Source organism: Mus pahari, chromosome 1 (assembly GCF_900095145.1).
Source record: "Mus pahari chromosome 1, PAHARI_EIJ_v1.1, whole genome shotgun sequence".
In the NCBI taxonomy this organism is placed as follows: Eukaryota; Metazoa; Chordata; class Mammalia; order Rodentia; family Muridae; genus Mus; species Mus pahari.
In genome coordinates, this window is record NC_034590.1 from 148,577,477 (window position 1) to 148,596,442 (window position 18,966).

Here is an 18,966-nt window from a genome sequence, read left to right on the forward strand (position 1 = left end):
GCCCTGGCTGTCCTGGAACTCACTCTGTAGACCAGGCTGGCCTTGAACTCAGAAATCCGCCTGCCTCTGCCTCCCAAGTGCTGGGACTAAAGGCGTGCGCCACCACGCCCGGCCATACTCTTTTTTTTAAAAGCTTGTTAGAAAATATTTTTCAACTAAATAGAGTATATTTTAAATCAAGTAAAATAAATGACTTGTCTAGGTATAAGAAAATAGCCATGGGGCTAAAGAGATTCACTGTCTTTACTCATTGTTTAACAGCATGTGCTGTTCTTGCAAAGGACTTGGGTCCAATTCCCATCACCTATGTAGAGGCTCGCAACCATATGTAATTCCAATTTCAGAGGGCCCAACACACACACACACACACCTGTGACTAAAGAAATCTAAAAATACCTGTTGTTTAACAACTAATTTTAGATCATCTAACTTCATACAAATGTTTTAACTATAGAAAATATTGAAGAAGTCATTTTAAAGCCCTACCTTATGTTGAAACTTTTCTCTTTATATTGTAGGTCCAGTCGTTTATGTCTTGGATCTTGCAGATAGACTGATCTCAAAAGCTTGCCCTTTTGCTGCAGCAGGAATAATGGTTGGATCTATCTACTGGACAGCTGTGACTTACGGGGCAGTGACAGTGATGCAGGTTCACCATTCTCTATTCAGTGACACTACTTTTGATGTGAAGGTCTATTATATATTTGCTAGGAGTTTTAAAATGTATTGTTTGAATAATGATACTATCATGATTAAAGAATAAGAATTTATGTAAAAAGGAGACTAGAGCTGACAAAATGGCTTAGCATGTGGAGATGCTTGCCACAGAACCAAATGACCAAGTTAAATCCCCAGCACTCACATGATAGAAAGGGAGAGAAGTGACTCCCAAAAGAAATTGTTCTCTGAACTTACACATGAAGCATGCCCCACCCCTGATAGCATGCACATAGTAAACAGGGTTACACAAAGTTGGCTAGTGAAAAGGTCTCCTCCCCCTGTCCTTCATTTGCCTAGGCCTCCCCCATCACCTTTTCAGATAGGCATTAGAGCTAATTTCACATTAAACTGCACTGTTTCATAATAAATCTTGATCTTTTCACATAACTATAGAGATCTGCAAGCATTCTGTGTATATAATTACAGCAGGTTATTAGCCATTCTGTTTTTATTTTTAGGTAGGTCTCAGTATTTGGCTTCAAACAATATGTACATAAATGAAATGCTAGAGAACAGTTACATAATTATGTATATAAATATGAATCAAATGCAAATCTCCATAAACTTATAACTCAGTAGAGGGAATTTATAGTTGTTATTATAAGTCCTAATCTGGTACTTGAAAATTTAAGTTATTTGAATTCATAGAGTGAAAGTATTAATATCATATAAGCAAGAAAACACAAGTTACAAATACATATTTTGTATAACTGTTTGTTTAGAAATCACCTTTGTATGTACTGTTATAGTTGATGCATTTATTCTAGGAATGAGTGATTAGCTGGAACAGTAGATAGGTACTATGTGACTTAATGGTTTGGGAGGGCATTTTTACCTAAGCATGCATCATATATGGGTATGTAAGCATAGTTTAAGTAGCTTGAAAATCAGAAGCAAGATAGAAATATATAATACTTCTGTTACTTCACATTGTACTGGATACTCTATTATTCCATACAACACTTTGATTTATTTATTTCTATGCAGCGTTTTTTAAAAGATTTATTTATTTTATATGATGTGAGTATACTGTCACTGTCATCAGACACCAGAAGAGGGCATTGGATCCCATTACAGATGGTTGTGACCACTATGTGGTTGTTGAGAATTGAACTCAGAACATCTGAAAGAGTAGTCAGTGCTCTTAACCTCTGAGCTCTCTCTTTAACCCTCTATTCAGCATCTTTAGAGGCAGTTATCTGAGCATTTGATAGAGAGTATGTTCCGATAAATTGGTATTTAGAATTTTCTTTTTTTGTTTGTTTTTGGGGGTTGTGTGTGTGTCCGTCCGTCTGTCCAGGGAGTACAGACTAGTTGATTTGTAGCCCAGAACTTCAGAACTTTGTTTCCACCTCCATCTTACCAAGTCATAGGGGTAATAGTAATGGCTAATGTTGCTTGTGGACTTGACAGGAACTAGCCACTAAAATACAAACCTCTGTGAGGGGTTCTCTAGACTAGGTTAGTTGAGATGGGAACACATGCCTTCAATGTGGGGCAACACCAGTCCTTGAGGTGGGGTTTTGGATAGTATAAAAAGAAGAAAAGGAGCTGATAGAAGTCTTTCTCTCTGCCTCCTGCCTGTTGCCTGCCTTGCACTCAGATGCTTCAGACTCCAGTCAGCAGGCCCTCCCCACTCTGCTGAGCTGTATCTCAGCCTGTGAGCTAGAGAACCCCATAAGTGCTTTTGTTGGTATCTAATCACAACTAAAAATAGCTAATACAGTCACCACGCCCAGTTGATACAGTAGACCAACTGAGCTGTATACATACCCTTCCCTAGGCTAGGATTTGCCATTACTAGGGACTTAACATTTACACTCTTCAGTTTGCTTTGAACTCTGAAGTTAATACAAATCACTAGCCAGATCACTGTCCAGTCTCATTAATTGTCATTACTTCTCCATGTCTCCAGTCTTTAGTTATGGGATCTGAATGAGATTTTTCACTTGGTTTTTGTGTTTGTTGGGGTCTCACTGTATAGTCCTAGCTGATCTCAAACTCAACAGAGATAGCCCTATATACCACTGTCTCCCAAGTGCTAGGCTGGGGGGTCTGTTTGTGTTTAGAGGGAAGATCCCACTGTATGTAGTCCTGCTATTCTAGAACTTCCTATGTAGGTCAGATTGGTCTCAAACTCAGAGCCTTTGCCACATTCAAAGCAGATCAAGTGCTGGTACTAAAAGCGCATGCTCTCACGCCTGCCCCGCCCTTTTATTCTTTAAACAGGGTCTTTTTCCTTAAATTCCTTATCCTCCTACCCTATCCTCTCACGTGCTAAGGTTACAGCTTTGGGGCACCACTTGACAAAATTCTAGTTTTAAAAAATGTGTACAAAATAACAGGTTTCATTGTGGCATTTTCATGCACATATGTCACATTTTGTTCTTAGCCCACTTCCCTACTACCTTTCCCTTCCCCCTCTTGCCTGTCTTACTGAATCTCCTTTCCTACAAGGAGACCTCTCCTAGTTTCCTGTCAAATGGATGTTCTGTTGACCTCCGCACCACCACCTTCTACCCTCTTTAAGACCTCACAGTCCCCCTTTTAATTCCATAACAAAAACACATGCAGTACACACGCAACTTTAAATCTAGATTCTGCATAGGATAGGAAACAGCAGTATTTTATATGTCTTCTTTATTTTGTCTAACATTACAATTGCCAGTTTTGTCCATTTTCTTGTAAATATCATTGGGGATGCTGAATACAATGTCATTGTTTATGTGCACCACAGTTACTTTATCCATGGGGATGGAGTAGAATTTCAAAGCAGCTTTGATTTGATGTGTTAACGATGTTGAACACCTTTTTAAATGTTAATATGTATTGGACATTTGTATTTCTTCCTTCAAGAACTATTATTTGATTCATTAGCCCATTTAGGGGTTAGAAAAACTCCATTCACAATACCTTAAAAAATAGACTATTTAAAAATAAACATAACTTTGGACCATTAAAAAAGATAATTAAGCCGGGTGTGGTGGCGCATGCCTTCAATCCCAGCACTTGGGAGGCAGAGGCAGGCTGATTTCTGAGTTCGAGGCTAGCCTGGTCTACAAAGTGAGTTCCAGGACAGCCGAGGCTATACAGAGAAACCCTGTCTCGAAAAACAAAAAAAACAACAAAAAAAGATAATTAAGGGTCTAGAGTCTAGATGGCTCAGTGATTAATAATGCTGCTCTTTCAAAGGACCTGGGTTAAATTACTAACATCCACCAGGTATCTCACAGCTGTCTGTAACAGTACCAGGTAATGCAATTCCTTCTTCAGGCATACACAGACACATGATTGGCAAACACCATACACATAAAATTAAAAAAAAAAAAAAATACTGGAAGCTAGAAAGACCTCCCTTACTCATGGGTTGGCAGGGTTAATACATAAATGTCTGTGTTATCAAAATCAGACTATAGGCTCAACATAATCTGCATCAAAGTTCCATTGTCTTCACAAAGCTAGAGAAGGCAATCCTGAAATTCATAAGCACTAAAAGACCCTCGATAGCCAAAACAATGCTAAGTATTAAGAGCTAAGGCGGCTATATCACTGTACCTGGTCTCAACCAGAGGCATTGGGTCACACCTTTAATCCCAGCATTATGAAAGTTCCAGGCCAGCAAGAGTTATGTGGTAAGACCCTATCTCCAAAACAAACAAACTAAATCAATCTCAAACTTACTACAGAGCCATAGTGATAATACTATGATCCTGGAACAAAACACACACACACAAAACAAAAACAGATATATGTACACCAGTGGAATAGAATAAGGAACATAGAAGCTTATATACACCGCAATATCCACCTAATTTTTAACAATAATGTCAGAAATAAGCATTGACTTAGATGTGATGTCCAGTGTGTATAACCCCACTGTTTGAGTAGAAGCAGTAAGATCTAGCGTTTAAGGTCAGCCCCAGACAGCTAGCTTGGGATATATGGTAATATGTCTCAAACAAAAACATACATTGAGGAGAAAAATCCAACTTTTCAAATAGTATAGAGAAAACAGGGTATCCACTTGAAGGAGAGTGAAACTAAATCTAAATCTGTCACCCCATACAAAAAAACCAATTCAGAGTGGATCAAGGGCCTTAGTAAAACCATAGGTAAAACTCTTAGAGGCATAGACAAGAATTCCCCCAGAAGGACTCTAGAAGCACAGGAATTGACAAATGGAATTACATTAAATTTAAAGCATTCTAACAGCAGAGGAAACAATCACCACAGTGAAGATAAAATGAGTCTCAGTATATAGAGAAAACTGAAAAAAATTTTCATTTGCACTTTTAAATTTTAAAACTACTTTTGTTTATGTGTGTCTGCATTTTGTATAGGCCTATTTGCTTGTAGAAGTCAGATGACAACTACTGAGAGCCAGTTCTCCTGTCACCTTGTCGAATCCTATGATCAACCTAAGCTCTCTGCAAGTCCTTCTACCCACTGAGCATCCTCTATATGCATTTTTATTGAAAAGACAGAATACAATTAACTTACCCAACACTGGAATGAACACCTTATAAGTATTGATGCATTTAAATTCTAAAACAATGTTGTACTGTAAATAACCTTATTCTTAGTTTACTGATTTAGAGGATTGTGTCATGTGTCACATAGTAAAGACACAACATTAGGCCCTCCCTCTAGGGTGAAAATAACCTCCATAAACACTGAGATTTTTTGTTTGTTTGTTTGGTTGGTTGGTTGGTTTTTGAGACAGGGTTTCTCTGCATAGCCCTGGTGGTCCTGGAACTCACTTTGTAGACCTCTGCCTCCTGAGTGCTGGGATTACAGGCATGCACTACCACGCCCGGCTCTGAAATGGTTTTTACCTTATTTGAGACAATATCTTTTGAACAAGTAAGTAGCAAGTAGCTAGGAATTACTAGGTATGTGCTCTTACACTTAGGCCTCACACATACAAAGCGCATACTGAGACTGCTGAACTACTCCCTCAGCTACTGGCTGTGGTGTGGGCCATCCAATTGAGGGATGGAAGTAAAGGACAGATCTCCCACACTGTGTGCTGGTGCAAGCCTCTGTTAAGGAAAATACAGTCTAGGTGCTTTTTATCCTCACCACAGATTGAGGGAGAATGGGCATCTCAGGCTTCTTGTCTCAGCTCTTAGCATACTTAATATGCTCACTGAACACATTCATTCTCTCTGACAAGAATCTTGCCCTTAACTTGCTTGTTTACAGGGATGCCCGAAGCATGCTAGATAACATTGTAAACTTCCAGTTTTGCTGTGGTAACACTTAATAGAGAATTCCTTTTTGTACAGTGCCCATCCTTCCCTTGATGATCTACAGTCTTACCTTGATGGTCTCACAGATTTAGGTGTTATGTAGCCAGACCTCTGTTTGTAGTCTAGAGAACATACAGTGGGAGCCTTTCCTCTTTTCCTTTGTGTTTGTCATTGTGTTTGTCATCTGGAAGATGGCTGCCATACTGAAGAGCAGTGTGTGCCTTTAATCCCAGGAGTTGGAAGGCAAAAGCAGGTGAATCTCTTTGAGTTTGGGGCCATCCTGATCTATATAGTGAGTTCTAGACCATCCAGAGCTACACAGTGAGACCCTGTCTCAAAAAGTTAAATAGCAAAACTCAGCTGTCCCTTCATGACTCTGTTGAGATATAATCAGTGCATTTTTGTAAAGTTCTTTTATTCCAACATAAAATTAAACAGCTTGCAGATTTGCACCTCCTTAGATGGTGATTTTGTATTTTATTTTATTTGAGGCGGGGACTAACTGTAACCCTGGCTGACAGAGCTATGTAGACTAGGCTGGTCTCACAGTCATGGAGATCTACCTGCCTCAGTGTTCTGAGTACTGGGACTAACGGCATGTTACAGGTGATCTTCCTTCCTTTCTTTTCTTTTCTTTCTTTTTTTTTTTTTAATATGTTTGAGGTTTATATATGTACCAACTATATGTAGTGCCCACAAAGGCCAGAACAGCTTATCAGATCCCTGGGAACTATAGTTACAGGTGGTTGTGAGTTGCCATATGGGTGCTAGGACTTGAACCCAGTTCTACTGCAAGAGCAGCTAGTGTTCTTAACCACTGTTCCATCTCTATATCGCCAGTATTGCTTTTTATAAATAATTCAAGACTAATAGCTTTCAGGCTTTTTAAAAAACCTTTGTTTCTGTGTTTTGAAACTAAATGTGTCTTATAAAATGAATGGAATATATACCACTTAAATATGTACCACTGCTTTAGGTAAGAAAGTAACTGTAGCAAATGCTGTCTGCTTCCCAGGTTGTAGGCCATAAAGAAGGGCTGGATGTTATGGAGCGAGCTGACCCTTTATTTCTTTTGATTGGACTTCCTACTATTCCTGTCATGCTGATACTAGGCAAAATGATTCGCTGGGAGGACTATGTGCTTAGACTATGGCGCAAATACTCAAATAAACTACAAATCTTGAACAGTATATTTCCAGGTAAGGTCCTAAGTTGTGGCTATATAAAGTGCATGTTGAATTGATGTTTAGAAGAACCAACACATGATTTAAAAAAAATGTTTAAAGCTTTTTTTTTTTTTTTTTAGATTTATCTAGTTTTTTTATTTAAGTACACTGTAGCTATCTTCAGTCACACCAGAAGAGAGCATCATATCTCATTATGGATGGTTGTGAGCCACAATGTGGTTGCTGGATTTGAACCCAGGATCTTAGGAAGAGCAGTCAGTGCTCTTAACCGTTGAGCCATCTTTCCAGCCCCCGCTTTTTTTTTTTTTTTTTTTTTTTTTAAAAAAAAGCTATTCCTAAGATTTAGTTCTAACATAATGCTTTTCCCCCTCTAGGGATTGGTTGTCCTGTTCCTCGAATTCCAGCTGAAGCTAATCCTTTAGCAGATCATGTCTCTGCTACTAGAATTTTGTGTGGAGCCCTTGTCTTTCCTACTATTGCGACAATAGTTGGTAAACTGATGTTCAGTAGTGTTAACTCAAATTTACAAAGGACAATCTTGGTAAGATGGATTTAATATTATTTATTTCAAGCAATATACAGATGAGAGCTAACTGTATTTGTGTTTAAAGGGAGAGATGTTGTGTAGGGGCTCTGTGCCTGCTCCCTCCATCAACCCCCACTGTCAGCATAGCTTGAGAGAGATTAAAAAAAAGAAAGAAAGAAAGCAGGTCCTGCTGCCAGTCTAGCCTCCTGGACCCTCTCTGCCAGTACCTTCTCTTCTAGACTATGCTCTGGGTTCAGTCCCCGGTACCAGCATCATAAATAAACAACTGAGATGAAACTGGCTCATACTGTTTCATCCTGTTTGCCCTCCTTGGTTGCAGCCCACATAGTGCCTGGCATTCTCCTCTCTCTGTGCGTAGAACTCCATGGGAAGAAAGCCAAAGCTACAGAGTGATGTGGGCACAGGGCCTCTTCCTCTGCTACTTGAGGTCTCTTTCCCAACCTCTGCCCTCATAGAAGAGAGTGTTGCACTTGCAATTATCAGCATTTACTTGGCTTCAAAGCCTGTCTTTTGTGATCGATGTAAAATTATTTTTCTTGTTTATCTGATCCTGCATTATAAAAACATTAATTTTCCTTTTTATTTTAGGGTGGAATTGCTTTTGTTGCCATAAAAGGAGCATTTAAGGTTTACTTCAAACAGCAGCAATATTTACGTCAGGCACACCGCAAAATCCTAAATTATCCAGAGCAAGAAGAAGCATAAAACTGACTTCTGGTTGTTCTGAGGCCTCTCATCCTGATGAGTCTGTTGTGTTCTGATTCCATCATTAATGCGCTAGTGGAGACTTGTGATACTGCTCCTATATTCTAAGACATACAATAAAGCACGCAGGGCCGGGGAAAGCCTCTCAGTAATCACGGAACCTAAGGACACGAGTCAGCTCTGTCATTTGTCTCTACTACTTTTATGGCAGTCGGCTAAACCATTATTTTAGCATGGTAAACCTGGGTTTGTTCATATTTTTCCAGACAAGAAATGTAAAGATAAAACTGTACAAATATTAAAAGTGGACATGTTGTTTTCTTCTGACGCCTCTTTTGTATATACTCATGTTCAGTGTTTTCTTAGGAATAGCAACTCGATGAAGGAACTGTGAGGACTCTTCTCACTGGTATAATTTGATTACATGCGACAAAGGAGCCTCTGTTAACACGAGGAAATGTAAAGTAGTTCTGAATGAATAACAAACCCAGAAATGTATGTCAGCATTGAAATGATTATCTGAACAAAAGAGATTTTGTTGTCTTTTCCTAAACCCATGTGACATCTCAGATGTGAAGGGTCAGTTTCCAGGGCTTCCAAAGCACTTTTTCACTATTAAACTTTATTTATGCAATGTTGACATCTCATAGTTCATAGTGTAATTTTGACTCGTAGTCGTCCTGTGTGTGTGGTGTGAGGGTGTGTGTGTGAGGGGAAAGGGGACTTCAAAAAGAAGGTAGGAGGGAGGGGGAAGCAGAGGATAGTGATAGGGAAATGAGGTGGAGGGCCCTTTAATCACTTAGTGTGTTTTTAAATTTGTATTTCTAGAAATTAGAGCTGCTGATTCATAGGTTAAGCAGAGAACAACTTACAAAAAAATGATAATAAAATTATTGGGTTTCTGCTGACTCAGTTATTCAGCTATTTGTTAACTGGCTCCCATTTACCTAGTCACTGTGCGGGGTGCTGTGGGATGGAGTGGGGAACGAGACAGACTTGTTCAGAGAGTCTGCAGTCTAATAGAACAAGCACTGATTCAACCCAAGGGAACTCTTGAATATCAGTCAGTGAGGTAATTATGGAATATTGATCAATGTATTTGGTTTCCACTTTATCTGTTTATAGGATAGCCAATACTAATGTTTTTAGGGTATTTTGTTTTTGAATCAGGGTCTCTAGCATAGGCTAACCTCAGACTTCCTATGTATCTGAAGATGACCTTGAGCTCCTGATCCCTGATCCCCCTAATTACAGGTGAACACTCTTAACAGCTGCTTTTTTAACTTGATGCGCATGCTAGGTATATACTACCAATTAAACTACATCACCAGCCTTCCTTTTAGATTTTTAATTGTCATATTAAGGGGGCGATCTCCTTAATAGTCATTGTTTAACTACTAGTTTTATATTCATTGTTCAAAAGCAATTATTTAGGTCATGTTTAATAGTGACCATTACAATGTTCAGCAATCTGAATGTTCTTTTCACTTATTTTCATTGATTAAAATGAAAATTTTTAAAGTTTAAAAAATAATGCTGTTCACAATATATAATATATGGTAATGTTCCCCCCTTACTGAGAAATGGACACTTCTCTTTAGAAGTGTAACAGATATAGATTGAGCTGTGTTAGATTGTAAATAAATATTTTAGTAAAGACTGGTATCTTTTTCTAGGTTGGTTATCTCAGTTTTGAGTTTTATGGTGTCTGTGGCAATGACTCTTTCGAATATCCAGAGTTGTAATTATCTAGGGTATAAGAGGCAATTTGACTGAGTTAACCTTAACACTGCTATTATTCTGTAGAGAAATGTGAACCCTGATTATATATAAAAATAACTTAGATCTACAGCTGTAATTATGAAATTGGCTTCTATCATTGCCAGTGTGAAAATATATATTCTGACATTTCCTGGATAGTCCTGTTAAGTTGAGCAGCTTTTACACAGCCACAAGCGCTCAGCTCCCTGTGTACTACTTTAATATCCAGGGTGGGGGGTAGCTGCTTGAGTCAATTGGCATCAAGGCCTGTGAAAGGGGGAGGGAGCCACACTTGTCTGTAGTCCAGAATGAACACTAGCCTTGCTGCATTTAAACACTACAAATCAACAAAAGACATGGGCAGACTGAAAGCTAAATGGGTTGTGTTGAGCTCCATCAAGTTTTAGTACTGTAGTGTATAACCTTGGCCAGGTGGCTGCTCAGCCACAGTTACGTTCATCTCTAAAATGCAAGTCACACTTAGACACTTTCTAGGATTTAGTTGAGAAAGGGCAGGTACTTTAGGCCTCAGTAGTCCCTAAAGGTGGTAGTCCCGTCTAGGACAGGGCAGTAATAAAGGATAGGGCCCTAGAGGACAGAGCTAGTACAGACTTGAGGATGTGTGAGTATACTGTTCTCTGGTTTATTTTCTTTCTTTTCCTTTTTTTCTTTTCTCTCTCTCTTTTTTTTTTTTTTTTTTTTTGTTATTATTGTTGTTCTAGAAATGTCACATTTAAACCTTTTTTAAATAAAATTCAGTGATTAGTAAAATTCTATTGTAGAAGTTAACTCCATCTAAGTGGCTGAAAATGTTCATTACTTATCAAATGATTGAAGAATATAGAATTAAGTGGCTTCATTAGTCACTGCCTTGCTAATTCTGCTGTATTTTTTTTCTAATTCCTTGTTTTTAATCTAGAAAACAATACTGGCTGAAATAGGTTGAATAAAGAATTTTTATGCTCTCTTAAGTGTATTTTGTCTGTTGAACCAACCCTAAAATTAATTTATACCTATTTCACTATTTTGAAGTTAAGTTTTAAATATTTATTTTTAATTAAGTATATCTCTAAGTGGGTATGTGCACATTGAGTGCAAATGCCTATAGAGTCCAGAAGGGCACCAGATTCCTTGTGGCTCACAGGTGATTGTAAGCCACCAGACATGAGTGCTAAGAACTAAACCTATGTCCTCTGTAAGAGCAGTAAGCACTTTGTTTTTCTATTTATTCACTTTACATCCTGATGAAAGTCCCACCTCTCCCTCCAGTTCCCCCTCACGTGACTCTTCTCTCATTCCCACTTCCCTTCTCCAAGAAGGGAGAGCCCCTCCCCGCAGATTCAACCCCTGGAACTTAGTATATAAGACCTCTAAGATAACTAGGATCTTTAAAAATAGTGGAATAATGGGGGTGTTGAAAGTTTCATGTAGCCCAAATTGACACCAAACTTGGTATGGGGCTGAGGCTGACCTTGAATCTTCATGTCCCACTCTACCTCCGAAAGGCTGCGATTATAGGCATGTGCCGCTAAAACCAGCTTGAAGTACTCCGACAAGGGGTTTCTGATGTAGGGGCTGGAGAGGAGGCTGCAGTTAAGAGTACTTGTTACAGCTGGGCAGTGGTGGCGCACGCCTTTAATCCCAGCACTTGGGAGGCAGAGGCAGATGGATTTCTGAGTTCGAGGCCAGCCTGGTCTACAAAGTGAGTTCCAGGACAGCCAGGGCTATACAGAGAAACCCTGTCTCAAAAAACTCAAAAAAAAAAAAAGTACTTGTTGCTCTTGCAGAGGGACAGGTTGCATTCCCGGCACCCACATACATGTAACTCGAGTTATAGGGATACCTGATACCTTCTGATCTCTGCAGGTGTCAGGTATGCATGTGGTACAAAGACATACAGGCAGGGAAAACAAAAATAAATCTAAAATCTTTTTAAAGTTTCTAAAGCAGATTAGAATGTTCCAAATTGAGTAAGTCAAAGGCACTTGCATCTTAGTAGTTCTGTTGTTATTGCCCATGTCTGATAGACTAGTTGGCAAAACAGTGGCCTTGAGTGCATGCCCTTGATGGTAAAGGGAGATCCCTCCTAGACCCAAACCTGTTTATTGTGAAGATTAGGTGAAGTGGCTTTTTACAACAAAGTTTGATATTCAAGAGAGTCTGTACAAAAAGGTACGCAGTGGAAGTTTGTCCCTAAACTTACCTTGGGCCGCTGCTTCCCAGCTGCCTGCCTTTAGCTCAGGTGAGGAGGGCTTGCATCTGATACCTACCAAAGCCTTAAGGACCAGCATCAGGCTAGACTCAGTCTGTTGAAGCTTATGAAGCCTTTGTGGTTAAGATAACTGTATCCAAAGCAGTAGATAGTTGCTGGCCATGCCCCAGGTACTGGTGGGTAAGCCTGCACTGAGTAAGGTGGAACATCTTACTTGATCTACTGATACAAGTCTCTTAAAGGTGTTTGTTTTTAAGTTTTATTTACTATTCAATTCTAGCACTAGAATTTCTGCTTCTGGAAGGAGCACATAAACATCTTGTGAAAATGGAGAAAACATTCCTTTCATGATCAAAACATTCCTCAGTGCTATTTCTTTGTGTGTCTGTGTTGGGTTGGGGGAGGCAGTGTACTTTATATGGGGGCCAGAGGGCAACATCAGGTGTCTTCCCCAACTTCACATTAATGTGCCAAGTCTCTCACTTCATTGGTCAGCTAGACTGGCTGGCTAGAAAATCCTAGACCCACTGGGGTTCTGGCTACACATGGGTGCAGGAGGTATGAACTCATTCAGCTGGCTCAAGCTTCCACAGCAAGCTCTTTGCCACCTGCACTTCTCCCCAGACCCAGCATCCTTACTTCCTCTGGGGTCCTGGTTGCTTTTGTTTTGGCTTGTTTTTGATTGAAAATAGACTTTTTCATACAGTATATTCTTTTTTTTTTTTTTAATCTTTAATCTTTTTTTTTTTTTTTTTTTTTTTTTTTTTTTTTTTTTACTGTCCAGTCATTATCCCCTTCCTGTTCTGCCCTCCAACAGTTCCTCATCTCATTCCTCCATTCCTGTCTCCAATTGGGTGTCCCACCTCCACCCCACCAAGGCCTCTCCACTCCCTGGGGCCTCAGGTCTCCAAAGGGTTAGGTGCATCTTCTCTCACTGAGGCCAGACCAGGCAATCCTCTGCTGTATGTGTATTGAAGGCCTTGGACCAGTTAGTATATGCTGCCTGGTTGGTGGCTCAGTGAAGGAGATCCAGTGACCAGCCCAAATTGGATCCACCTCAAGGCCGGACACTATTACTGATGCTAGAGTGTACATACAGACAGAAGCCTAGCATGGCTGCCCTTCAAGACGCCCAACAAGCAGCTGATTGAATCAGACACAGATACTTAAACCCAACCAATGGACTGAAGTCAGGGACCCCTGTGGTTGAATTAGTGAAAGGCTGTAAGAAGTTAAGGTTGTGGGTGACCCCATAGGAAGACCAGCAGTGTCCTGGTGTCTTGCAGTTAACTTTAGCACCTTTTTCTTGGATGGGGAGTGTGTGTGTGTGCTAGGGACCAAAAATGGTCCAAGCTCAAAGACATGGCTACCATACCAGCTTATTTATTTTATGCATGCTTTGCCTGCATGAATGTATGCATGTGTAATGCATGCTTGCCTGGTGCCTGCAAATCCCAGAAAGGGCATCAGATACCATGGAACCGGTGTTACCAACAGTTGTGAGCCTCCGTGTGGGTGTTGGGAGTACAACTCGGCCTCTGGAAGAGCAGTCTGTCCTCTTAACTACCGAGCCATCTCTCCAACCCTCAACAGTTCTGTCTGTTTCTTTTGTTTGTTTGTTTGTTTGTTTCTGGTTTTTCAAGACAGGGTTTCTCTGTATAACCCTGGCTGTCCTGGAACTCACTTTGTAGACCAGGCTGGCCTCAAACTCAAAAATCTGTCTGCCTCTCCCTCCCAAGTGCTGGGATTAAAGGCATGCGCCACCACCTCCCGGCTTTTGTTTGTTTCTTAACTATATAAAACTTTGGAGCTAGGAAGATGGCTCAGCAGTTAAGGGTACTGACTGTTCTTCCAGAGGACCCAGATTCAAACCCCAGAACCCACATGGCAGCTTGTAACTGTCTTTAACTCCAAGATCTGATGCCTTCACACAGACATGCAGGCAGGCAAAACACCAGTGCACATAAAATGGAAATAATTAAAAAATAAATAAAACCGCTTTGTACCACATAATTGTGGTACAAGATTAATCAGCATTCCTGTTAATGAGTTTTGCTCCAGTTACCCCTAAATGCTGACGAAAGCAAACCCCCAGTCCACTCACTCGCTTAGGACACCTTGGATGAGTGCTCCCTTTAAGAATGTGAATAAGCACTGTCAGCCGTTTTACTACCCTTGACATTCGGCCATTCAGAAATAAGTTTGGTCAGCCCACTGGGATCTGCTGGGGAGCTCACAGGTTGTCAGGATTTGTGGCATACTGTTGGGTTTAGGCTCTGTGCTCAGCCAGTCACAATTTCCCAGGAGAGACTTGTATGTAGGTAGAAGGCTCTCAGCTGTGCCATGTCTATTCATTAAACTAATTTACACACAGGGCAGGACTGATAAAACCGTAGCAGCCAAGGTCTGTTTCAGCCTCTGAAACCCATCTCAAAACCTCTGGACTGATACCTACTCCTTTACAGGGTCCTATGCCTATTGTAAAAACAACAAAACCAAAGTCCTACCACCAAAGGAAAAAAAAAAGAACCCTAACCTGTATGGGTATTTCATTTGTCTCTGTTACTGGCAAAATGCAGGCCACTTTACACCCAGTTTGTATGCGTCCAGCATTCCAGAAGTCCAAACTTAGCATCTTCAATGTGGCCTTTCCAAATGGCACAAGAAAAGCACTTCCAAAATACTACATTCTCAGCTATACTCTTAAAATTATTATCTTTATATGTATGTGCCTGCGGTCTGTCTGTATGTTCCCTGTTTCTGCAGATGTCTGTGACTGTGTCCATGGAAACCAGGAAAGCTCATTGGGGCCTCAATCTATGCAAACAAAACAAAAAATCATGGTACTGAAACACACACACACTGCTCAGTTTGCTCATAATAAGAATAAGCAGGGCTGGAGAGATGGCTCAGCAGTTCAGAGTACTGCCTGTATGTGGTTCATACCTCTAGTTCTAAAAGACTCAACACCTTCTAACCTCCATGGACACCAGGACACAATGTGCAAGACATACATACAAAACATCCATGCACAAAGTATTTTTAAGAGCCAAATTAAAGCTACACTGATGTACACTTTATAGCCTCTCAGGACACCAGATACAAGTCTTGATGGAGAAGCACCTCTATGTGCCCAGGGATATTCAGGATTCTTCTCCCACCACAGAAACCCAGCCTGAGTTTGTCCATCTTTTTCTTTCTTTCTTTCTTTCTTTCTTTCTTTCTTTCTTTCTTTCTTTCTTTCTTTCTTTCTTTCTTTCTTTCTTTCTTCCTTCCTTCCTTCCTTCCTTCCTTCCTTCCTTCCTTTTTTTCTTTCTTTCTTTCCTGTCTTTCTTTTTCTTTCTCTCTCTCCCTTCCTTCCTTTCTTCCTTCCTTTGTTTTTTTAAAATTTTAAGTGTATCATCAGTGTTTCATGTGCCTGTATGTATCACATACCCTGGAACTGGAGTTACAGTTATAAGCTGTACCATGTGGGCTCTGGGAATTGAACCCAAGTCCTCTGAAAGAGCAAGGTTAATGTGCTCTGTGGTTAACCACAGAGCCATCCATCTCTCCAGCCCCAATTTATTTTTCTTTAGGGATTTCACTGTGTAGCTCTGGCTGGTGTAGGCCCAGCCCTCACAGAGACCACATGGTCTCTGCGTCCTGAGTGCTGGGATTAAAGTGCTGGAATTTAAGCCCCTTGCAAAACTATGGGGGGTGGCAGCTTCAATTTTATGGGGTTTATATTTATTTTGGTTTTGTTATTTTGAGATGGGTACTTTTCTCAAAAGTACCTCACCAAACCAATTCAAGAGGGAAGACTTGTTTTGGTCCACTGTTTGAGGGCATCCAATTCTTCATGGTCTAGAACACATGATGTCTATGGCAGCTAAGGAACTGGAGAAGTGGGAGACAGGGGCTGGAAGTGGCAGTGGCCCCAGCTCTTCACAGCTTTGAACTGGGAAGCAGGGCCCAGGAAGCAGAGACAAGAGAAAGGGACCTGCCCTAGCTCTCAAAGGCTGGCCCCCAGTGGCCTACATCTGCCAGCTAGGCTGCCTGCCTCAAAGGCTCCAAAGCCCCCAAAAATAGTGCCACCAGCTGGGAACCGAGGGTTCAAACATACAAGCCTATAGGAGGTTCAGATTCAAGCCCTAACAGGAGTGTGCTCATTATGAGACTTGCAGCATCCTATCCTGCCCTGATGAAAGCTATAGTTATCACTGCAGTTTAAATGGATATTCTGAAGCCTGCGTTCATCTTTGTCAAAATTCTACCATTATAAGCTCAAGAACAAAGAGTATACGAGTCTCCAGGACAGAAGAGGGATAGTTTCAACTGTTTTTCACCAAGAGGACTCATCTACAGACCAACACATGGAATGTGTCTTCAGCTGACCTCCAAACACTTCATTGTTTCAACATTTAGCACACGTAGTTTAGTAACAATTTTAAGGTTTGTTTCCATTTTACTTTTAAATGTCAGTGTGTAGGGTATGCACATGTGAGTGTGGGTGGCTGTAGAGGCCAGAGGTATCAGATCCCCTGGAGATAAAGGTACAGGCAGTTGTGATGGTGAGAACCGAAGTTAGGTTTGGTTCTGTAAGAGCAGTAGATGCTCTTAACCACAGAGCCATCTCTCCAGCTCCTAGAAGATGGTTTAAGACATGAAGAATAGTGCTGAGTGTCTTACATTTCTCTTTGTGTGCTTTATTCACTTCTCAAGGCTTTAGCATCTACACATACCTCTGTTCTATTGCTTTTTAAGTCATGTTTTAGTGGTGGTGGTGGTGGTGATGGTGGTGGTGGTGGTGGGTGTGGTATGATCATGCCGTGTCACACTCTGTGCATGAGAGATCTAGGAAGTCTGTCCTCTCCTCCCATTTTGAGGTCTGAGGATTGAAACTGTCTCTTGTGCAGAAAGGCTTTTAGCCACCGAGTTATCCCACCAGGGCATACCCTTGATTTTAAACTGATATGTCATTTTCGGGTTTTTGTTTTGGTTTGGTTTGGTTTGGTTTGGTTTGGTTTTGGTTTTGTGGGGTTTTTTTGGTTTTTTTTGTTTGTTTGTTTTGTTTTTTTGTTTTTGTTTTTTGTTTTTTTTTTTTTTGAGACAGAGCCCCATATCTAGCTGGCCTTGAGCTAGCTCAATGTTAGCTAAAACTACCCTTGAACTCCTGATCCCCCTCCTTCCTCCTCCCAGAGTGCAGATTACAAGCATGACCACACTCAGTTTTAAGTTTGATGTCATTCTTTCCCTATTGCATTGTATTGATTGGTAAGAGTATGTGAGGATGTCTGTATAAGAGAAAGAGAGGAAGAATGTGAAGATAAGAGGACAATCGACAGAAATCCATTCTCTACCTCTACCATGTGGGACCCTGGGGTTGAAAGAAGGCCATCAGGCTTAGCAGTAAGGCCCCTTTATCTGCTGAGCCATCTCAGTGGAGCAGATGTCATTCCCTTTTGAGTTATACACAGTAAATACAAATCTTTAGAGGTAAAATAACTCAGTGGATTTTTAAGTACATGTACATTCTATATAAAACTGCAACCTCCTCCACACGGAACATCTCCCTAGAAGATGTTCAGTTAAGCAAGATGACATCAGACTAATCCCACCACTGCGGAAGTTGAGGCAGGATGATTTTTGTGCATTCAAGGCCAGCCTGGGATACATAGCAAGTTCAAGAACTATGTAGCAAGTTCAAGGCCAACCAAGGGCTAGGAAGGTAGCTTGTAATAGAGTGCTTGCTTGTCTAGCATTGTAGGAGGCCATGGCCCCTCCCCTGGGCTACCCGAAGCTGCACCTTAAAAGATGGCACCTGTTGGCTATGGAGCTTGTGGTAAACAGGTCCATATCTGGTAGTGATATATTCCCGCTCTTCTGGTTGGCTGAGGCGGCGCGCCTGGTGAGGTGACGTGGCCTGCCGTGATTGGAGTGGATAAGAGTATAAAAGGGCTTGTATCCGGGGGCTCCGGGGAGATGAAGAGGGAGATGATGAAGATTGTTCAAGGTTTCTGAATAAACTGCTGTTAGAAGAACTGGTCGTTGCGTCTTCCTTGCTGTAGTCAAGAGAGGACGCAACATAGCATGTGTAAAACTCCCCCACCCCACCCCCCATTACAACCCTGAGCATCATTAAAAGTGCCCCTCCACACCTCCTCTGCTCTCCCTAGCTACATCTGTCTACAGTCTTACAAACTTTAGTCACTCTGGTGATTTTTTTTTTTGTAATTATCTTATTTTTTTAATTAGGTGTTGGGAACTGAACTTGGGTCCTCTTTAAGAGCAGCACAAACTCTTAACAATTGAGCCATCACTTGGCCCCTTCTGGATTGTGTTTTGTTTTGTTTTTGTTTTTGTTTTTTTAGCTTTTTTGTATTTTGTTGTTGTTGTTGATTTTTGTTTTTTTTTTTAAATTTATTTATTTATTATATGTAAGTACACTGTAGCTGTCCTCAGACACCCCAGAAGAGGGAGTCAGATCTCGTTAAGGATGGTTGTAAGCCACCATGTGGTTGCTGGGATTTGAACTCTGCACCTTTGGAAGAGCAGTCGGGTGCTCTTACCCACTGAGCCATCTCACCAGCCCCGATTTTT

The 18,966-nt window shown here is 40.8% G+C and overlaps 1 protein-coding gene across 2 annotated transcripts in view; it reads left to right on the forward strand.

Annotated features, from left to right (window-relative positions):
* March5 (membrane associated ring-CH-type finger 5) overlaps positions 1-9,053 on the forward strand; it is a 22,500-nt gene extending 13,447 nt beyond the window's left edge. Inside the window, exons 3-6 of one of the 2 annotated variants that reach the window (XM_021196965.2) lie at positions 519-649; positions 6,988-7,171; positions 7,534-7,700; positions 8,295-9,053. In XM_021196965.2, the coding sequence (XP_021052624.1) occupies positions 519-649; positions 6,988-7,171; positions 7,534-7,700; positions 8,295-8,411 (599 nt within the window). In that variant the 3' untranslated portion in view covers positions 8,412-9,053. Of the gene's footprint in view, positions 1-518; positions 692-6,987; positions 7,172-7,533; positions 7,701-8,294 lie in introns of both variants that reach the window. The other variant, XM_029537000.1, reaches the window with a different exon arrangement.
* Positions 9,054-18,966: the final 9,913 nt, after the last annotated feature.